At 39.2% G+C, this 23,560-nt stretch overlaps 1 protein-coding gene and 1 long non-coding RNA gene across 7 annotated transcripts in view; one reads left to right on the top strand and one right to left on the bottom strand.

Moving 5' to 3' along the window:
• LOC131675535 (serine/threonine-protein kinase NLK) overlaps positions 1-23,560 on the top strand; it is a 709,408-nt gene that overhangs the window by 567,031 nt on the left and 118,817 nt on the right. For all 6 annotated transcript variants that reach the window (XM_058954550.1, XM_058954551.1, XM_058954552.1 and 3 more), the window contains one exon: positions 2,684-2,885. In XM_058954550.1, coding sequence (XP_058810533.1) covers positions 2,684-2,885 — 202 coding nt within the window. The remainder of the gene's footprint in view (positions 1-2,683; positions 2,886-23,560) is intronic.
• Positions 1-23,560, bottom strand: part of LOC131675539 (uncharacterized) — a 150,211-nt gene that overhangs the window by 15,363 nt on the left and 111,288 nt on the right. The gene's annotated exons all lie outside the window — the stretch shown is intronic.

The following is a 23,560-nucleotide window of genomic DNA, read 5'->3' as shown; positions in this document are numbered from 1 at the left end:
ATTGTTGTATGTTGGCGTTATCTCAATTTATTATTAATTCTTCAGTATTAAGTGACAATGTAAAATTAAGATTATCACACCTTCCAACTAATGATATGTTCTGGCTCGTTCAAGAAAATTCTTCAGCCAGTGCGGAAATTCTCGACTTAGCACCACATGGGGCTGAAGAAGGGGATTTCCACTCAACCACCCACAGATTATAGAAAGCTCTGCACAAGGCCTCAAATGGTACAAGAAGTCAAGAAGTCGGGGAGTGAAGGAGTGAATGAGTTAAATAGTAAAAAGAGTCGAGAAAGCCAAAGAGTTCAAAGAAGTCAAGCAAGTCGAGGAAAGTTTAAGAAAATCAAGAGGAAATATAAGTATCACCAGCCCGAGAGAAACTACCCAGATTCAAAGAGAGAGAGAGAGAGAGAGAGAGAGAGAGAGAGAGAGCAGATAGCTAGAGTAATACTACAAATGGATGTTTTATTTGGATTAAAATTAAAGAAAAGTACGTTACAATTTTTATCTGGCTATCTTTACTTGCTTTAGTTATTTACATGTCTGGAAACTCATTTAGCATGAGTCTAGTGAATTTCCATTAGAGGCCCTTAAGAACACATTAAGCGAGTATCTGGTGTGTTCGTAATATCACTTAGTTATTACCTATCCCGTAGCATACGATTTCCTTTACGCAACAATATTACTCGTCTCGCCTAATGCGTTACGTGCACGACAAATCAGAGCGACTCTGAGTCTACGCTTACTCCAAGCGTACCTGAGAGTGACCCTGATGTCACACTAATATGTAATATAAACTAATAATACTTAGAGACTACTAAGAGAGAGAGAAACATAGTTTTGAGTTTTATTAACAACATGCTAATATTTGAACGAAATTTTCATCGTAATTTATTCAAAGTGCAACTATTTTCGTGTTTCTTTGATGAATTTTTCATAAAATTATGCCTTTTTGTGGATATTAAAATATGCTACTTTTAACCGAACTTTGCGGGTTATTGATATGATAAATTTAACATACAATAAAAATGAAAAATATATGAATACGCAACTTTTATAAAATAATTATTTCATTTCTAGATAAGCTTTGCGTAGCATAACGGTTTTCTAGATTTCCGAAAAAATTGAAAACAGGACGTTGTAAAATTTTTATGGCTTCCTCTAACTCGCCAGATTTCCTTGTCGGCATGGGGCTAAAGCCTGAACCATTTTTTTTAAGGATGAGACATGTTTCAGATGTTAAGTCTGGTCACGTTTTCGTTTTTATGGGCTTTTTCAGAAAACTCTAAATACATTTGAGAAGATATAGGTGTTTAGAAAATTTAAGGAAAAGGCGAAATTTATCGACTAATACAAAAAAAATTAAAAATTAAAAATATTGCCCGTCATCACACTGCGTTAACAATAATATATAGAATATATATTCTATATACAATATAAAGTGACTAAGATCTGGTACTGTTATTACTTGATTTTCATTCGCTTTTGAATTATGAAGTTTGTTTCAACATGAAGTACAAATGCTTGTAGGAAATTCTTCTCGAGAAAAATCGTAATCACTCAAAACTTTCTCAACGTGCTCCTCAATTTTTCCATTCGAAGTTATATTTCTCATTATATTTATATTTTTTACAACAATACTATTCATTTTGAAACAGAACAAACACAATCTTTTACAATTATATTCGTGACTCAAGGCGTTTTTAAGCATTTTGAATATAATATTGAACTTTATATAAAATCTATCTAGACTCTTCAAAATGAAAACAGCGATTGAAATTATTTACATTGCTAAATATGCTGTGTACATGTGACATATAGGCATGGTTATAATGCTACATGCTATACTCCAACCAAGTAGTATACGTTCTCATGATAATTATTTGCAACAAATAATCTCAAACACAAAGTTATGAGTATGAACTAAGAAGAAATTTCGTATTTCCTTTAAAAAGGGTTGACAGAATGATTTTAATTATGATCTTAAAATACTAGTTTTTCATGCTAGAAAACATTAAATAAAGAAATCTTGATTATGTTGAATTTTTATAATAAGTCAGTTAAAGCTTACTGTAATATATAACGTTTTTTTGTCAGACTTAAATTTGATAATAGAAAATGGCTAAAAACTGTATTTAGAAGACTGATACGGATGGTTATTCAAGTATTACAACCTAATGATTGAATGAATGAGTTGGAAAAATTAATAGAGATAAATTTTGTTTAGAATTTGGTGTCTACATGTGTGCCTGTTTAGCTTACGCTTTTATATTGCCGTTTTACAATAAGAATTTGAAGTCTCACCAAAAAACTTTATACTTAATTTTCTCATGTTTTTATCTGTAGAATCGATTGCCGTAATCAGTTTATAAAAATACTTTTTTGGATAACTTCTTTAAACACATATTTATGTAACAACTGCAAATAGCAAAAGAAAAAATACGGGTACATTTTTTCCTTTAAACTAAACATGCATATTAAGAACTTATATAACTATTTTATTATAGTTTTATTTTACTTTAAACTAAAAAAACTTTAAACTAAAAATGGTATAATTAGTATAATACTATCTTATCCAGTTTTGTCGTATGTCTTAATGAGTTAATTTTATTTTATTAAGTTACTAAACATGCATATTACAAACTTATATAACTATTTTATTATAGTTTTATTTTACTTTTAGGATAAACGGATTTCAGTAAACGATGCTTTAGCTCATCCTTATTTAGATGAAGGAAGGCTTAGATATCATTCTTCTATGTGTTCATGTTGTTATCTCACGGATGAAGGAATCAGGCAGTACACTAATAAGTTTGAACCAGTGACATCTACTAGTTTTGATGATTGTTGGGAAAAAAAACTCACACGAATTCAACAAGTAAAAGGTAAATAAGTTTATATACTAAAATAATCTAGAACTATTCTAGATTATGAATATATCGTCACTAGTTTTATAAGCTGAAGAGTTTTACAAACTAGTTATTTATGTTTACTTTTTATAACGGGGTTTTAGCTCGAGCTCTTTTCGGGCTAAATCAGCTATATAATAAATAGCTCTCGCGGATTAATCTTTTAATATTAATATTTTAATAAAGCGAAATGCGCTATCCAAGGCGACCCTGTGCGCCAACGCGAAGGGGGGTCCTCCGCTTCCTGCTCTGGTTCCTCGGTGTCGGAAGTCTCCACGTCCAGCGGGACTGCCGCTTGAAGTGATTCTTCTGCGCTGGCCGCTTCTGGTTCCTCGGGCTGACTACCTGCTGGGACCGCCTCGTCTTCCATCGAAGCGATGGTAAGCGCTTGGAGCTCCTGGAACTCCTCTTGGCTCTTCGCCGCTGAAGCGTCCGACGTAGCGTCCATCTGTAAGAGTCAATACAAGTAAGAAGATGGTTTTTTTATTTGCTGGGATCCAGTCCGGGAATAATACATAGGCGTAGAAAGATTAGCAGCAGATTAGTTAGGAAGCAGCTGAAAGTGTAGAAGCAGAGAGTGGGGTAGCAACGCAAAGGTTAGTGTTGTCTTGAGCATCCCAGGTAGCATGATTTTCTTGGATGAACGCGCTGATCATGGTTTTTATCGTGCGGTTCACTCTCTCGGTTGGGTTGCTCTTTGGCGAGTACGGCGCACACGTGCCTTGGACAACGCTGAACGAGTCCAAGAACTCGTCTACCAATTTATTTTTGAATGGAGTCCCATTGTCCGATAAAAACTTATCGGGCACTCCAAATCGCAGGAATACTCGCTCCTTCAACTCGCGTCTAATAGCTCTCCCGTTGGCTTTGCGTAGCGGGATACACTTAATCCAGCGAGTGAAGAGGTCGATGAAGATTAATAGATGCTCATAGCCTTGTACTGACTTAGGAAAAGGGCCCATAGTGTCGCCCGCCACAATTTCCCATGACCGTGTGACTAGGTGCCGTCCCATCAGTCCTGCTGGGGCAACTTGCTCCACTTTAGTTTGTTGGTAAACGAGGCAGTTACGAACGTAGTGAGCTACATCTCTGTGTGTGCCAGGCCAATAGTATTTAAGCGCGGATCGCTTTTGCGTCTTATAGCGCCCTAGATGTCCTGCGGTAAGACTATCATGACACTCTGATAAGACTTGAGCTCTCTGTTCTCGTGGAAGTACTAGCTTCCAAGCATCTTCATCTGTACCCATCAAATGGTCCACGATAATATCTGGTTTGTAAATATATAACTTATATCCTATATATTTCCAATATGGGTGTTTAGTGGGGTTCTCTTGAACTTTTAGCACCCATTTCAAGTACCACGGGTCCTTGACTTGCGGAGACGCTTTAAGCGAAGCTAGGCAAGCGATAGTAGTTTCTTCATCCTCTTCGTACATTCGCGACAAAGCGTCTGGAACTACGTTGTGTTTTCCTCTTCTGTGTATGATGTCGAAGCTGTAGGACTGTAGACTCAGCGACCATCGTCCTAGCTTGCCGTTCGGAAGTTTTAGGTTCCGCAACCATTTTAGACTATAATGATCAGTTATCACGGTAAAGTGATAGCCTTCTATATACGGTCTGAACTTTTCGACTGCCCATATTACAGCGAGGCACTCCCTTTCTGTGACCGAAACCCTTCGCTCGGTGGCACTGAGTGCTCGACTGGCGTAGCAAAGTACTCTGTTTTCGTCTCCGACGTGCTGCAAGAGTACACTGCTTAATCCTGTATCGCTGGCGTCACATTCTACAATAAATGGAGCCATAAAGTCTGGCCTAGCCAAGACGGGGGCAGTAGCGATCAGGCCTTTTATGCGCTCGAAAGCGTCTTGCTTAGTTAAAGTGGTAAGCGGGTTCGCTATGCTCGCAAAGTCGGGCAGGAACTTCCGATACCATGACGCCATTCCTAAAAACCTACGCAATTGCTTGAAATTCTTCGGTGGCGGATAGTCGATAATGGGCCGAACCCTTTCAGGATCAGGACGAGTCCCGTCCCTGTTAACTAGGACACCTAAATATCGGACTTCAGTCATACAGATGCGTGATTTCTTTTGTTGATGGTTTGCCCTGCTTCTTTAATCCTTTCAAGGATATGCGTCAGCCATTTCAAATGATCTGCATAGGTTTCTGTCGCTATAATCAGGTCATCGATATAGGTGAAGGCATAAGGCTCCATCTCGGGCGTAATTAGCATGTCCGCTAACATTTGAAAGGTTGCTGGTCCTCCTGCAACTCCAAAGGGCATTCTTACTAATTCGTATAACCCTAGGCCAGGGACTGTAAAAGCGGTAATCGGCATCGATCGCTCCGTAAGAGGAATCTGATGGAAAGCTCCCGAGCAGTCCAGTGTGCTAATGTACTTAGCGTGCTGCAACTTTCTCAAGATCACGTCCATATAGGGAAGCGGGTAAGCGCTGACCTTTGATACCGCATTGATCTTTCGATAATCAACGCAAAAGCGATATGATCCGTCGGGTTTTCGAACCATGACGACTGGACACGACCATTCGATTTTCGAGCATCGAATTATATTTGCCTCTAGCGTCTTGTATACTTGCGTATGCATTTCCATCTCGATAATATGAGATACTGGGTAATATTTTTGTTTGATAGGCTGGGCTTCTCCGACGTCTATGTCGTGTTTGATCCATGACGTACATCCAATATGCTATGAAGAGTTTCAGGTAAAACTTCTTCTACAATTCGGTCGATTTCTGCGCGTTGCTCCTGGTTAATCTCTTCAATGCCTAAAGAGGACAGGGCAAGCGACTGATCTACCCTCAGAGACGAGAGAACGAGCGGTACCCGTCGGTCACATCCTTTTACCCGTAAGGTATTAGTCTCTGGGTCAAGGCAAGCGGAAAACGCTCGAATGAAATCTCCTCCTAGAGTACATTCCGTTTCGGATTCGCTAAGAATTAGGGCGTCTATCACATGAGAAACCCCTCCGACCGAGAATGGTAGCTGTACGCTGCCAATGATGGGCACGTAATGTCCATCTATAGCGCGAGCTCCCGGGCCGTCGTACATAGCTATATGACAGTTAAGGGCCACGGCTATTTGAAGGCCAATTGGACTTAATACGGTTCTTGGAGCACCAGTATCATATAATGCTTTGAAAGCAAAGTGACCTACCTGTAAGGTTAGCCACCATCGAGGGTATTCTTCGACTAAAGCGAACGTCGCAGTACTTTAGTCTGGCTTCAGCGAAATCGCTTCAACATTCCGCACCGGCGTGTGGATAGCTGTTGCGGGGCACTGGGCCTGACGGTCTCCTGAGTCGGCGTTAGCTGATGAGGCCCTCGAAATAAATGGAGCGATAGGGACCTCGTTTACTCGCTCCTGTCCGATCGAGCAGTCGCTTTCGTTTTAGGCTTGTATGCCGCTTCTGGTAACAAGCTCTGGTATGGAGACGGCGGATGCTTCCAATGTTCGTCTGACTCGGACATTTCCACTTCTTGGGCTCGGTTAAGAAGCTGTGGCATTGACGTAATACTTTGCTGATCCTTCTTCATTTATTTCTTCAGCTTAGGGATCATATTATCAATAGCCTAATTGATCTGATCTGGAATACTCCACGGTCGCTCAAAGCGGCTAAATATGGTGTTCATCGCAGATAAATAATCCCTAACTATTTCATCGGGTCCTTGCGTTCTCAAGTGGGCCTCCACAGACATGTTACGATGATAGCGATGCACCTTACTGGAAGCAGTCAATGCTGCCTCTCGAAACTCCTTGTACGTGTTCCACGTTGGTCTCAAGAATCGGTACCATTGTAGCGCTTGACATCTGAAAAGTGTAGACAGTGAATCAAGAATCTCGTCTTCCGTGATACGGTCCAAACAGCAGTTTTCTTCTATTCGTGCAAGAAATTCCTCAATACTCGTGCTTGTGTCGCCCGAGAAATGTATCTTCCAGTCTCGCACCGTTTTTCCTAAGTTCCTTGTCTGAACTCTAGTACTATCCAAATGGTTTCCACTAGTCCTCCAACTTGGAAGTCCATGGATCAAAGTGGCTTGCTGTTGAGTCGCGTTTGTCGATTGCGCTCCTGCCGCATGCGAAAGCGAATACGCTTCTTGTCTGTGATCCCCCCTCCCCTAGCTTGGGCTTGCGGGGGTAGAAGTCACTCCACCGGGCTGAAAGCCTGGTGTGCCGAGTGTTGTTATCTGTGTTGTACCTGCACTCACGATCGGCGATGGATTTCTTAAAATACTAGTTGTTGTGGCTGGTGTTTGAGTTCTTGCCGTTGATGACAAGAGTGCTGTTCTTGCGTTCAGCTGTGGTTGTTCTTCGATTGTCGTTAAATCAAAATCTGGGTCGATGAGACTATACGTGTCTCTAAAGATAACATTTTTATCTTGTCTAGTAACTTTCAAATTACTATTGATATCTGTTATCGTTTTTATTTGATTATTTAGACTGTAAACTGTGTTTTGCAGTTCAGCGTTTTAGCTTTTGAGTCTTGATAAATTTTTCTCTAGCTTGTCGACCTTCTCTTTTAACGTTTTTGTTGCAATTAAGCTCCTTTCAGCTCTTTTGCCGTTGATTCTGGTATGTATTGTGCCTTCCCTGAGGGTAGCTTACACCAAATCATTTTCTCTGGCATTTGCAACATATGTGGCATAGCATTCGTCCTATTTTCTGTTGTCGACATCATGGGCTGCGTATTGATGAAACTAGTCGTTGTCATAGTTTGAGCCATATTTGTTGTCGTTGGAATTGTTACATTGGTCGCAGATTCTCTTATTATTATTCTTGACGTATTCGAAGCTGGTGTTAACGACATGTCTTGTTGTTGTGTATCCTCTGTTTTGTCCAATTCTTCGTTGATTTCTTGCAGTATTATTTCTATAAAATCGTCGCGTATCGGTTTTGGGATGACATTTGATTGTATCAATATCATGCATAAATTATCGCGTCTTTCTTTCGCTTGAAGCGACAAATTATCGATTGTCTCAACAAAATCTTGCGCGGTATAATCGCCTTGTATCCGTCTATATAATTTATTAGCACGTTCGTACATTGAGCCATCATTGTTGAGCTCGAGATCGTTTAAGACTGAATTTAATGCATCACTAGGTAGTGTTTTAGACCATTCTTTTATTCTATTATTTACTTCTGTTTTAAAAATAGTTAAATTTGTTATGTCCGACATCTTGTTTTTGTTTATTATTATTTATATGCAGTTTTATATTCTTCTATTTGTTCTTGATAATTTTCTTTTATTTGCTTTCTTCTTTTTAAGATTATTATTTTATTTATCTTAATATATTATTATATTTTAGTTTGGCGTTGTACGACGGTATCGGTATATAATAATATATAATAAAAGAAAATGTTATTAAATAATAGGGCGCTTCGTAAAATGTATAAATATATAGATAGGTTATATTACAATCGAAATCAATTTATCGGGAATTAATATCCCTACACAAATAGTCGTTTTGTGATTTTTCGATATGCATGTTGGGCGCTAAAATATAACGGGATTTTAGCTCGAGCTCTTTTCGGGCTAAATCAGCTATATAATAAATAGGATTAATATTTTAATATTAATATTTTAATAAAGCGAAGTGCGCTATCCAAGGTGACCCTGTGCGCCAGCGCGAACAGTGCCTGGGTCCAGCTGCATCAGCTTGCCTCCTTCCTTACGTAGAAATTCGGCCCGCGGAGAGTATTGTGAGATACAGGTTACTTGGCGAGAGACAACCTAAAGAGTCTCGCTGCGAAGTGGTTATGCAATAAGGCAGGTGTATCGGAATAAGACACTGCGGATTTTAGTAAAAATGAATCGTGTATTTAGGCACTCGCGAGTACATGCAAGTGCGCGTGTTGACGAAATGCGAGCGGCAGCGAACAAGGCGACAACAAAACGCGACGCGCCGATCTTGTCAGCGACCGAGCAAGATCGGACAACGAATTCGCTTAAAGCGGCTCGAGGCAAGACGCAATGCCGAGCAAAATGACAGAGTGCGTAGGTTGGGCGAAAAGCTAAAGTAACAAATGCAATTCGCAAGCAATAGGAGAGAGAGAGAGCCAAGGGAGAGAGAAAAGAATCGAGCAGGTACTTACAGTTGTTGTCGTCGGTTGTTAGAACGACAGAAACGCGCGTACGATAGGTCGCGACCACGCTTACTCCTAGCCTACGCTCGCGCGGGCGTTCTCGCTCATAAGATTTATAGCTGACGGTATTCCTGTCAGCATTCACTATGAATCTTGGCTCTTCACTGGCGATCTTCGGGCTTGTATAATCGCCACTGCGTACTCGCTTACTCCTCCGTAATCTCTCGTAACGCAAAAAAGATGTTGCTGTCAGATTAAGCTAGCGTCCGTACCGGTCTCGGCTCGCATGCCAACTGCCCATTGCGCGCTCTCTTTCTCTCTCCCCTTCGCGATCGCGGTCTCTCCGCGACATCCGCGCTAAGGACTATCGATAGTATAGATCGTAGGGCTCGACTCTTACCTTGTTCGCTGACATTTCAACTGCGTTACAAATTACAAATTATTATAATGCATGGTAAGGTATAAATATGAGTAATAAATAGACTGGCCGCAGGGAGAGAGAGACATAACGAGAATGTGACTCGTTATTTAACTCAAGTGTTGAATTTAACTCAATGAATGTGAATTTAACTCAAGTGTTGGATGGCGAGCTCCTGGATCTCGGTATGCGAGATGTTCTTTACACCTTGGCTGGAGGTGGAGGCGGCCTTCTTGTGCCCCGGCACATGTCCCCCACTGGCGCGGGTCTTTCAACGTCAACAGCTATCAAGGTAGACCTTCCATACTACTCCGTCGGCGTCGACCTCACGGCACCACGGACGAACAACAGCACTCGGAGCCTCTGAATCCACTGGCACCTTACCGCCTTGGCCGCCTCGTCTTTCCTAAACTTCTCTACCGGGGTGAAGTTTTATATAAGTTTCATATAATTCTACTTATATGAATTTCTTAATCTCTCGGCTTTCTAAATCGAAAAACGATATTTCCTTGATCCCATATCGTTGGGTTCAAGGTTAAATGAAGGTCCAATATGTTATTTGTGGATGAACTTGATTTGATTTGACTTTGAAAACCCTTTGACTTCCGCATCGCCTTGAGAGATCGAGGAAAAGACATATATAACTAGATATTCCAATGTAAAGTTCGCAGTGCAGACTTTATGTATATTATTATAGAAAATGTTCTTTTTATACTTGTGAAGCTAAAGAACATTGTGATAAAATTTTTTATTAGTGTGTGTAGAGTTGGATGTCGTACATCGTCGCAAATCTCAAACAGTCTTAATAAATCTATCGATTCATCGTATTGTCTATCTTGCCATTTTATTTCCTATAAATTTAACTTCAAAGATATCAAATATTTGACTATTTTAATGGACTTATAAAAAAATATGTAATATTTCTCGGTTAATTAATTGTAATTAATTGTTATAATTCTCGTAATTGTTTTAATCAATAAGTTTTCGTGATATGTGCTGGAATCGGGAAATAGAATTTGTAAAATTATATAATCCCAATGTATCTTCTGAGAAATTTTCTGAAAAAACGTGTTTCGTAATTGTGTAAAATGAGATCGGTGCCATGTTTATCTCTGTCTGTCTGTCCCTCTCTATCTGTCTCTTTCTCTCTCTCTCTCTCTCTTTCTCTCTCTCTCTCTCGGTGAGTAATGATGTACAGCTTTCCAAAACGTTCTTCCAAATTTATTCATTTTTCGTGTGCTTGCCACTTTTTCGAGCGGCAAATTATTACAAGCGGACTCATCCAGCTGACCTTCAGCGTTCTCAGCTAAATTTTTTGACTTTTGTCAACATATTTTTGGCCATTGGATGAAATATCCACCTGTCTGTTCGCAACATAACCTTAAACACGAACTCACCAATTTCGTCGAGGTGAGACACAATCACTAAACTCACAACACACACAACAACCAAAACAACGCCAGGAACGACGCAGCTTCCATACTGATATCATTGTAGTCTCCTCACAAACGCCGACTGCCAACAACTCAATTTATTCTCACGCTAAGTACCGCTAAGTACCGCTAAGTGTGTTGAATATTTACTTGTCAAATCAGTTATATTTCAACTCTTGGGTAGAAATCTTATTCTTTTACACTGTTTTAATTATATTCGCCCTGCGTCAAAATCATTCTTTGTACTCGCTTTTAGTAGTGTTTAAATATTTACTGTTAAAATCTCTACTTTCTCATTTCATTTTGTTTTATTTTATCTAAGTCGTGTTATATCGAATATCCTATTTTTTATTAAAAGTCAAATTACGATACATGGTTTAACGATTTTATTATTTTCTTATAAATATTGTCATATCGTTAATATAAATTTTATTCGTTTTTACTTATCAACCATTTTTTCATTATCATTATCATATCCATTTCCATTTTCTCATCTTTCTTTTTGTGCAGTCAGCTGTTCTTAGGTTAATTTGCTAGTAGTTGCGTTTTTCTTTCTCCTACTTTTGTAAAAGGCACCAGTTTTTACTTCGAATTTAAATCAATCATAGCTAGTATTATTGAGACACTAATTTTCGAATTTTACAAACTTTTTCTGAATCCTGACCCCTTCTAAGCTCCTATATGTAACTGGACAGTGACTCAAGTTTCCGCACGAATTTCAAAAATTGCAAAATTTGTACTTGTCCTTATTATTTCAACGTGTTACTTATTAATGACTTTGTTGAAGTTCTATTTATTTCTTATCGATTGGCTCGTAAATTAGTTGTTTGATATTGTTAATAAATTGTTTGTACGAGGTCTGTTCAAAAAGTATCGCAAATTTTGAATTTCCGCGGGCTACGTAAATTTGATTTTTGATTTTTTTATAGCATTATGTTGGTACTCATGTTTCTTACTTATGTTGACAAGGTTGGCCATTTTGAATGTTTAGTTAACTTTTGATAGCTGTTTTGCTTGGATGTGTTTTGGCTCGTCTTCGATTTTTGTCTATTCTAAAAAATGGATTAAAGAATCTGTATCAAATTTTGTGTGAAAAATAAAATAAAGTGCGCGGACACATTTCGAATGTTGACTATGGCATATGGTGAAGCTACCTTGGACCAAAGCAACGTTTATCGGTGGTACACAATGTTCTTAGAGGGCCGAGAAGATGTGAACGACGAACAACGTATCGGACGTCCGAACACGTCAACAACAGACGAAAACATTGATAAAGTGAAGAAAATAGTATTGGCCCATTGTCGAATCACCGTTAGAGAAGTTTCTGAGGATCTAAACATATCAATTGGCTCATGCTATTCGATTTTAAAAACAGCATCGCGTTAACATTCTTCAGGAGATCTTGGACTCGGTCCATGACGAACCAAATGTGCTTCAGAGGATCATAACTAGTGATGAATCATGGGTTTATGCTTATAATGTGGAAAGCAAAGCTCAATCATCCCAATGGAAGCTGCCGCATGAACCAAGACCGAACCTAGCACGCCAAGTTCGGTCGAACGTGAAGGTTTTGCTTACAATTTTCTCCGATTACAGGGGCGTGGTGTATTATGAGTTCTTGCCACAGGATAGTACGGTCAGTAAGGAATTTTACCTGTAAGTTATGCGCAATTTGCGCGAAGTAATCCGCCAGAAACATCCGGATTTGTGGAAGAACAAAAACTGGCTTTTGTACCATGATAACGCCCCTGCTCACACGTCGTTGCTTCTGCGCGAATATTTGGCCAAAAACAATACAGTAATGGTGCCGCAGCCACCATATTCCCCAGATCTGGCCCCCTGTGACTTTTTCCTGTTCCCAAAACTGAAGAGGCCCATGAAAGGACGACGCTACACCACGATTGAGGAGATAAATATGGCATCGAAGGAGGAGCTGAACAAGATCACAAAAAATGTTTTTTTTTAAGTGCTTCGAGGATTGGAAAAAACGTTGGCACAAGTGCATTATATCCGAGGGGGATTACTTTAAAGGAGATGAAATAGATATTCATGAATAAATTAATAATTGTTGAAAACATACAAAATTCGCGATACTTTTTGAACAGATCTCGTAAATATTTATTAATGAAATTTCGTGTGATTAATCGAGTTCCGTAGCCTCAGGTGGAAGATTGAATGATCTACTTGCACTTTTTGAGAAAATTGCTTGTGGTGAAGTGATTAGTCGTCGGAGAGAGGGCGCCTTCCAGTGTGGAGTTGGTGCCGGGCTTTTCCACCTGAACTGCACTGACCCATCTTTAAACTCAAATTTCGAAGCTTTTATCTGTGACTTTTATTCTTTCAGATCTGCTATATTGCCGAGCTCTCATAGTGCTAGCGGTGAATTTTGTCCCCCCCCCCCCGGCCATTTCTACTTCTGCCGACGCTTTCCCTTCTGTTTTAACCACAGACCTGAAAAGATATGCATCATCTTATAGACTTTTTCCATCAAAGGCGTCCAAAATTGAGCGACAAAACGGTTTACCAGCCACTGATCGTCCGGTACCCCACTCGTATCCTGCGGTCTCGGTCGATATAGAAAACCATTATTTTTCCGATAATGCGGTTTCCACTATGGGGTACCAACCTCCGGCATGGTTTGCCAATTTTGTGAACACTACATTCACAAACTCAATAAGCGGCATGAGAGACGAAATCAGGGGGACTTCATGAAGATTCGCAACGAACTGAAGAGCGAAATGAAAGCAGACAGGCTTCAGTCCTGGAAAGGATCGAGGTCATTGCTGATGAGGTGAAGGGCTTGATATCCATGGTGGGGCTTAAGGATCGATCAGAGCTTCTCATTCTAGGCCTGCCGCGAGTGTTTAGGAGTTCACTAGATGATATTGCCGGTATGTTTTTCGAAGCTATTGGCTATACCGATGTTCGGGGACGCATACTGTCTACCAAGAAATGGACTGCTTTTCCCCCCGTAACCAAAATTAAATAGCAGTGTAGCGCAAATCCAGACCACAGATGCCTTTGTCGTACGCATCGACTCTACCGTGGCACGTGAATTCATCCTTGAGCGCTCTGGAAAGCTCGCTGGGAAAACAGCAAAGAATGTCTTCGGGTGTGATTCCGAAAACTCTGTTTTTATCCGTCAACTATTGCTCCGGCCACTCCATAATCTATGTGTGAAAGCGTTGGCGTTTGGCATGATTGACTACATGCGAGAAAACATCTATGCCACTCCGATCCCGATAATGTCGGAAGGCAACCTTGAAAATTGCAAGCACCTGTTTTCTGACCAGGACTCTGTCTCCAGTCGGGGCTCCTTGTCATTGACGGGCACTCCGATGGGTACTAAGAGACACGCACAACTAAATCTCCAGTTCACGTTATGGGCTGCTACCAACGATCTGCCGTTGCAAGCTCGAGAGGCTCTGCACCACAGCATTAGACAGACGAAGCCAACAATTTTTCCAGCTCCATAGTCTCACGTTTTCTCGCGCCATTACCAGGGGTAGCATAGGATCCACTCCTTCAGCCCCCGGCTGTATGACGTTAGCTGAATCGCGACCACCAGCCGCCACCTACTTCCATTATCGTTGGTCACATTAATGTAAGTCATTTAAATTCTCCCAGTCATTTTACTCTTTTGGAGTCACACGTTCTATCAACATATTTCGATGTCACAGCTATCACGGAAACTTTCCTCTCACTTGATATCCCTGATTCACTCCTATCCCTTCATCGCTATAATTTTTTCAGGCTCGACAGAATTGGTAAGCAGGGTGGCGGAGTTGGTCTATATGTTAGGTCTCACTTAAACTTCAGTTTCCTAGCCACTTCTGATCCCGTCTTTGATAATACACCTGCATTTATCTTTGGTGAAATTTTATCACGAAATAACAGACTCATGATCAGGGTGGTCTACAGGCGTCCCTCAGCATGCTTCCCCACTTATTTTTCTAATTGTTTGGCTACCTATCTCCCCTTCTACGAAGACGTTATAATTACCAGTGATTTTCACGCTGATCTCAGTTCCAGCTTTCTGCCTAATGCCAAAGTTCTGAAGTCTTTCGTTGATTTTTGCAACCTCCACATCGTATTCACGGACCTTTCACACTATTGTCTCAACATAAGTCCTCCTTTTCACACTATCCTCGACCTCTTCATGGTCAAAGATAAAAATGCCCTTCAGTGCTTTGAAAAATCCGATGCCCCATTTATTGCCGGTCACGACTTCATATTGTCCACCCACTGATACCACTCGAACACGCTCGTCATCAAATATATCAAGTTCCGCGACTTGAACCGCGTAGATGGGGAAGTTCTAAACAAAACTCTTGGCGAGTATCTCTCGAATCTGCCAGATGTGCATCAAGTGCGACCAGAGTGTTTTTCTAACCCGCCTGTTGAAAGCATTGACCTCACATACCTCGACGATTTGGTACACCTGTTTACCGATGCTCTCATTAAGTCTTTTGATGCAGTAGCACCTCTCAGAAGGATTTTAATATCGTCCAGGCAAAAACCCTGGCTAAGTCTCCAGATTCTCACTCTCATGAAGAGGCGCTACACTGCCTACCGATTAGCTCATTCTACGCGCTCCAAGAAAGATGTCGCTAAGTTCCGTTTCCATTCCAGTTCTTTCCCCTAGCTGCCTTGAACTTTCACTATGCGAACATAGTCAGTACCTTTCCCCCATGACTCATGACTTTTTCTAAGTCCTACTGGCTTCTCCCCTAAATGTCAATAACGATCGTCCGCCTTTTAAGTTCCGTGAGGTTACTCCCCTTGAAGTTCTGAATGTCCTAACCTCATCCACATTAAAAACCTTTGTCCCCGATGGTTCATCTGTCAGGATGTTTAAACTTGTCTCCTCTACATGTCTCCCTTCACTGAAGCATCTTGTCAACGAAACTCTATCGTGCGTCGTTTTTTCGAACTCCTGGAAGCGGTCACTTATTACCCCTCTGGCCAAGACATCTTCACCCGCTTTTTTATCGGACACCAGACCGATAGCAAGGTTATCCGAGGTCTCGAAAGTGCTTGAGTGACTAGCCCATGCACAATCGTCTTCTTATTTCGATCGTTTTTACTTGCATGATCCACGACAGGCTGGTTTCGAGAGATTTTTCAGCACTCAGACCGCTTTCTTGGGTGCCATTGATGGCGTCCGTCGAGCCATCGAAGATCATAAAATCACGATCCTCGTCTTGCTTGACTTTTCTGAGGTTTTTGACGTCATCCTCATGATCATCTGATCGTCAGGCTCCGAAATCTGTGCCTATCGGACACTGCGTTGAGCTGGTTTTTTAGCTACTTAGCTGACAAGTTTCAGGCTGTTGTCAATGAGGATAGCAGGGTGTCTGGCTCTGAACGGCAACCGAGGTTCCACAGGGCAGCATTCTGGGGCCATTGTTGTTCGCGATTTACATTTCTGACTTGCCGTCAGTCCTGTTCTTTGCGAGTTACGTAGTTTATGCCAACGACATCCAGGTCTACCTCCATTGTCGCTCCTATGACCTTGCGATGGCTCGGGATAAGGTACAGCGGAATGTTCAGACTATAGCGGACTAGGTATTTGAGAAGGCTATCCCCCTAAACCGCACGAAGACCAAGGTAATGATACTGAGTAGCAACCAATATGTTAGGGCCATAAATTTAAACGGCATTTCCAAGATCATCATCAACGATGTTCCTTCGGAATATGTCACCACTGCTCGTAACCTAGGCGTGATGCTGACACTTACTCTAAATTGCAACGAACATGTCAAAAGTGTGACACGAAAGACTTGTGGCTCCCTAGCCTCGCTTCGCTTTCACAGGAAATCTCTTTCCCTTGACAAGAAAGCAGCTTGTCGAGCAGCTTATTTTTTCCCATTTCGACTACCTCTCGGTGGTCTGCATTCAACTTGATGAGGAGCACACATCAAAACTGCAGGTAACCCAAAACGCCTGTGTGCTTTATAATATAATGCTTTGTGTCTGTATAATTGATTGGATTCCCTACATTTCCACAAAATCGGTACCTAGTCATGTTACCCACCGTAGACTGACTTTGGGCTGGCTATCGCTAGTCTCAAACCGCTATAGAATCCTCGCTGTCCTTGTCTACTCCGTGGTGTATAGGAGTCTCCTTCAATACCTTGCAAAGTATCTTTCTATCCTACTTGATAGCATCAGTATTCGGCGCTCAAGTCGTCGTCTGCCGTCGCAATTTGAGTATAAGGTCCCTCGAACTGAACCATGGAACCACTCCTTTACTATCCTTGCCCAAAGGATGCTATATTCTCTAAACGTGACCTCGTTTTCTACCAATCAAATTTCGACTTTCAAGGATTGGACATGTGGCCTGCTTCTAAATTACTCGTAAGCTCATAAATGGATTAAGAGAGCAGCTCGCGAAAAGCTGACTCCATTACCGGACATGGCCAGTTTCGATCAAATTCCTAACAGGAGTAACTTTGTTGCATTCGTGCGGGATCTTTCTGTGTCATATATAAACTCAGCCACCGACTTATGATTTATTTTAAACTGAAATTTTCTGGAACTTGTGTCTCTGTCCAGTCCTCCTTTCTCTTGTTCACTAGCGACTTCGAGAAACCCGGTGCCATGGTTCATGCCATAATGTTCTTGTTCTTATTCTTATGTCTATTTTTATTTTCATTTTTATGCAGAAAGTACAAGAATGGAAAAGTTAACCCTTTAAGTTGGAGAAACCCAACAAATAAATAAATTCAAATCTTTTTTATGATAACATTTTCTTGGCCTGGACACCAACCTCTTCAGATCTTTATTAACAATACAAATAATTATTAAAATTCATTTACAAACAAGGTCAATACATAATACACTCAAATTACAAACCAAACAATTTTTGAAAAATATCACGCTATATATAAATACCAGCAAAAACTATGAATATACATTCAATAACATTGTCAAAATCCAAACTATGAGAGGAGTTTTGTTTGATATGCAACGGAATCGGTAATAGTTTGTCCCGCGATGTATTTTTATGCTCATAAATTCTAGTTTTTAAATTTCTTTTTGTTTCGCCAACATATGAACAATTACAATCTTTACAAAAGAATTTATATATCACATTAGTTTCAGACCACTTATTCAAAGTATCCTTTCCCAATGTGACAATACTATTGAATTTATTGTTTATCATTGGAAAACAAGTAAAGTTGAAATTTTTTAATTTTGATTTGCAAGTGTAGAAAAACTTTTTATGAAATGGTAAAGAGATAGAATAAACTGTTCTTACTGAATCAATATCACTTGTATCTATATTACCATCATTATTAATATTTCCGTTATTATTTTTGTCTAGTACTTGTTTATATTTATGCATACGGAGACGGTCGTAAATGCAAGCATTTATAAAGTCAATCGGATAATCATTATCAATCAAAATGTTTTTGACCTTATCTATGTTTTGTCTCTTAAAAGAATTATGTGACAATAAAACAGCTTTATCTAATATGTTGTAAACAATGTTACGTTTCAGTTGTGCAGTATGATTATAATTAAAATTGAGAACTCTACCACAACATGTTGGTTTTTGGTACCAATTAGTAATAATTTTGTAGCTCACTATAGACAGAGATAAACCCAAAAATGAAATACTGCCATTATTTTCGACTTTGTGTGTAAATTTTAAATGGTTACTGTAACTATTAAAAACTTGTAAAACAATATTAATGTGTTCTTTCTTTATATATAAAATAGTATCATCCACATATCTATAATAAAATAGCGGATCACAATTATATTTATCTTGCAACAACAATAGACAAAACCTTTCCAAATCTTCCATAACTAAATCAGCAAACAATGGGGACGTAGGAGAACCCATCGACGTGCCAAAAATTTGCTGATAATATCTACCATTAAATTGGAAAAAATTTTTTGCAAATAAGAATTTAATAGTATCAATAATAGTATTGAACGGAATCCTACAATGATTGTGTATTTGTTGGTATCTTTTATCTAAACTGTCAATAACTAACGATTTCGGTACATTAGTGCAAAGTGATGACACATCCAATGAAATTAAACAGTAATCCCTAGGAACCAACACAGACCTCAATTTCAAAATTAAATCAAAACTATTATTAAAATGAGATTCCGGTTTTTAACACACTCCTTCAGTTGTTTGTCAAGAATTTTGTATAGAAAATTTAGAGGGCTATTAACTGTTGAGAAAATAGGACGAAACGGTGTGTCAAGCTTGTGGATCTTTGGTAGAGCATAAGCTCTTGCTAATGACGTGTGTGTTTGTGATAAACCTTCATTATTATATTTGAAATTGCCAAGATATCTATTTTCATTGAAGTCCTTAAGTATATTGTAATAACTGTATATTGTACTGTATATTGTACTGTAATTTTTTCAAAGGGCATTTGTTAACAACCCTATAAATGTTCTGGTCACTGAAAAGTAATTCCGTTTTTGAGATGTATTCATTTCTATTAAGACAAACCGTGACATTCCCTTTATCAGCTTTAGTGAAAAACACTTTAGAATTATTTTTACAGAATTGTTTGATAAACTTAACATCCTTAGCCAGATTCTTATCAAACTTATTCATACGAGGGTCGTTTGAAAAGTCCGTGCAAAAATAAAAACTGTTTGATTTTTTTTAATAAATCTTTTTTATTTTTCAACATAGTCTCCTTTTAGGCTTATACACTTTATTCAACGCTGCTCTAGTTTGTTAATCCCTTCCAAATAATAGGATTTGTTCAAGTCTGTAAAATAAGCATTCGTTTCTGCAATCATCTCCTCGTTGGAATAATATCTTTTCCCCGCCAGCCATTTTTTCATATTAGGGAACAAATAGTAGTCCGATGTAGCCAAGTCTGGAGAATAGGGGGGATGTGAAACGAGTTGGATTCCTATCTCCATCAGTTTTGCGGCCACAACTGCTGAGGCGTGAGCTGGCGCATTGTCGTGGTGGAAGAGGGCTTTTTTGTGGGCCAATCGTGGACGTTTCTCTAGCAACTCGGTTTTCAAACGATCCAATAACAATGAATAATATTCGCCTGTAATGGTTTTACCCTTTTCCAGATAGTCGATGAAGATTATTCCTTGCGAATCCCAAAAGACAGTCGTCATAACCTTCCCGGTCGAAGGAATTGTCTTCGGCTTTTTCGGAGCATATTCCTCCTTGGTAACCCATTGTTTAGACTATTCTTTGGTCTCAGGAGTGTAGTGATGTATCCATGTTTCATCTACAGTGATGAAACGACGCTTAAAGTCTTGCGGATTTTGCAGGAACAGCTACAAACCATTCTTGCGACACTTCACACGATCTCGTTTTTGGTCAATCGTGAGCAATCGCGGCACCCATCTAGCGGATAGCTTTTTCATGTCCAAATGTGGGTGCAAAATATTATGTACCCATTAGCTCGAGATGCCTACAGTACTAGCAATCTCACGCACCTACACTCTTCTGTCAGCCATCACCATATCATGGATTTTATCAATGATTTCTGAAGTGGTAACTTCAACAGGGCATCCAGAACGTTCAGCGTCTTTTGTGCTCATATGGCCACTCCGAAAATTTTGAAACCACTTATAAACCATTCAAAGGTGCACATAATGTTTATCAAGCTTCTGCTTAATCTCCTGAGGCATTTTGCCTTTAAAAAAGTAATGTTTAATCAATACACGAAAGTCTTTTTCGTCCATTTTTTTACAACCACTCGATTTCTTTGATTGAAACGAATGTAAAACGCAAAGTAATTGGCCGATCTGGCTGAAACTTGGTGTATGCTCTTCCAAGATATGCCACTAACTGAAAATAACCTTGATACGCACTAGTAGCGTATAATTATTTCTCTAACCTCTTTTTTATTTTTATATTTCTCATAAATTCTCACTTCATGGTTTTTAATACTATATTCCACATTTTTGATAGTAGTGATAATATCCTTGTTAGAAAAAGAGGAATTGAAGTTAAATTTATCACATAAAGATACTACATTTACAACTTGACTAGGTATATGTGTGCCAGTGAGATTTTTCAACAATTTTTCTCTATTTGTATTCTCCGTATTGATTGTATCATTAATAGTTGGTATCAAAAGAGAAAATTTTTTGTTCAGTTCCAATTCCAATGTATAGAAAATTTTTATACTATTACTTTCAGTTATTCGTTTAAATTTAAAAACTAAAATTTATGAGCATAAAAATATATCTCGGGACAACCGAGATTACCGATTCCGTTGCATATCAAACAAAACCCCTCTCATAGTTTTAACTTTGACAATGTTAAAATTTTGCATAGATAGAGTAATAAACAAAAAAGACTGACTGCAGAAATGACTTATATTATTGTACATAAGAATACTATAAATAAGCACGAAGATACCAATTTCTTGAGTAAACAATACCAAAGAATGTATGAATATTTTGTAAATTAGTTCTATGTAGATGGGGAAGAAATTAGAAAGGTGGGTAACATTGTTATCTGTTTTGCCTGTTTTCTCTGTCTCAGTAATTCTCTGCTTGATTGCTGCTCTGTTTTGTATATACTTAGTGATATATTCAGTGCAATACAAAGTGGCGATAAGATCCCTTCGGTGATCATAATGAATTACTTTTTAATTGTAAATTCAATTTGTTCTTGTTTGTTTGACTGCCATTTATTGAATGTATATTCATAGTTTTTGCTGGTATTTATATATAGCGTGATATTTTTCAAAATTTGTTTAGTTTGTAATTTGAGTGTATTATGTATTGACCTTGTTTGTAAATGAATTTTAATAATTATTTGTATTGTTAATAAAGATCTGAAGAGGTTGGTGTCCAGGCCAAGAAAATGTTATCATAAAAAAGATTTGTATTTATTTATTTGTTGGGTTTCTCCAATTTAAAGGGTTAACTCTTCCATTCTTGTACTTTCTACATACTCGTACTTAACAATGATGAGTTATAATAATATCAATTATTTTCATTTTTAACTATATTTTTATTTTTATCTTTGTTTTCTTATTCTCATTTTGTTTTATACTCTGTAACGGTTGTGATTTATCCGAGGAAATAAATCGGTATCCGTTAACAAGAATCAGTCACCGTCGCTTCCACGTTGCGAAGCTAACCGCCGCTTCGTCGAAGGAAGACTTACCTCCCGGCTGTTGTGCCGGCTGCTTCGTCGAATGCGGGCTCGGCGCACTGCTCACGCGGGGAAGTCGGTGGGTTCGGGTGGCTGGGCAGAGGAGGCACGTGTGCTTCTGCCCACGTCAATAAACAAGGCGGCCGATCAACTACAGACACCCTTTATTCACTTAACAGTTGATACACATTCCATGAAGAAAGAGGCCGAGAGCTTTTCCGAATGACGCACTGCTCAGTCGCGCATTTACAACGCGCGATGTTTTGCCGTAAGAGAGAGAGAGAGAGATATACGGACCTACTCTCGCGCGCCTAATCTAACGTGACCTTTTCGCAGTTAATTACGTGTTGGGGAGGTTACTCACTTCTCTTCGCTGCAATTCCGCGCAAAGTTTAGCTGCCAACTCTTCAGTTGTCGAGCTCACGCGACGGTTCTCGTTGCCTAGGAGGCGTTTCCTCCTCTTGATCTTCTCGACACTCGTTAGATCCTGTGTCACTTGGGCGACGGCACTCACTCCTTGCGCACTTGCTTCGGTACTCCTATCCGATCTCACTTCTTCTTTCGCTACCTTTCTCTATCTTTTTCTTTTATTCTCTCTAACGAGCAGTGTCCTTCCTTTGTATTCTTCCGCTCGGTAAGCCGGTTCACATGTGAATCTCTCTCCTCACTACCCCCACCCCTCACCGTCCTCTCTCTCTACTCTCCGCTCGCGCACGGTTTTTCTACACAGCTGGCCCGCGTATGGCACGCGCTGGCTCTATATCCAGCGGATTTTTCCCTGTAACGAGTCGGCTCGTTACAACTCTTAATTTTTAACGTTCTTATATCTCTTTTATTACTTTTACTTTTATTATTTACCATCGTTTTTCGGCGGTCTACAATAGCGAAATTTATAGTTTAAGTTATTTTACTTTGTTTTTAAATGTTATTTATTTATCTTATCATTTTATTCTCGTTTTTATAATTATAATTGATAATTATTTTTGACTTTTTTTACGGTGTTTGTTTTAGTTTTATCTTAACTTACGTTATCTTATTTTATACTATACAATGCGTGTGTTCAGCTTTTAGTTTTCAGTAAGTATAAATCACTAATTTCTAAGTTGTTAATTGTTTTTAGTTCTGGTTCTCACTTTTATTTTGTTTATATTTTTATTCGTTCAATTACGTAAATCTTATCAGTCACCTTTCATCTCACTATATCATCTCATTTTGCATTATCAATAAGTAAATGTACTCAATTATTTTACCATTATTCAAAATTTTTTATTTTATGATTTCATGTATTTTATCAAATAGCCGGATGGGGTTTTACCCCATTAGCGAAATAAAGCACTAATCTAATCTAATCTCTCTCTCGCATATTTTGGGCAAAAGCTCATCACGGATATCGCGGCAAACCTACCAGTTAAACCGTCGACCGCGATCGCTGAATTATTTGTACGGGCGTAGATCTTTGTTGTACATTAGTAGTAAGGATAGAATAGGTGAACCGAGTGTCAGCCCTGCCACAGATTTACTTTCACAAGTGTGGAGTTGCTGTCAAACTTGTAGAAAGGCCGGCATTTTGATTTTTATTTTT

This window comes from Phymastichus coffea, unplaced genomic scaffold, assembly GCF_024137745.1.
Source record: "Phymastichus coffea isolate CEN01 unplaced genomic scaffold, Cenicafe_Pcof_1.1 PCOF00025, whole genome shotgun sequence".
NCBI classification, from domain to species: domain Eukaryota; kingdom Metazoa; phylum Arthropoda; class Insecta; order Hymenoptera; family Eulophidae; genus Phymastichus; species Phymastichus coffea.
This window is presented reverse-complemented; position numbering and strand designations above follow the sequence as displayed.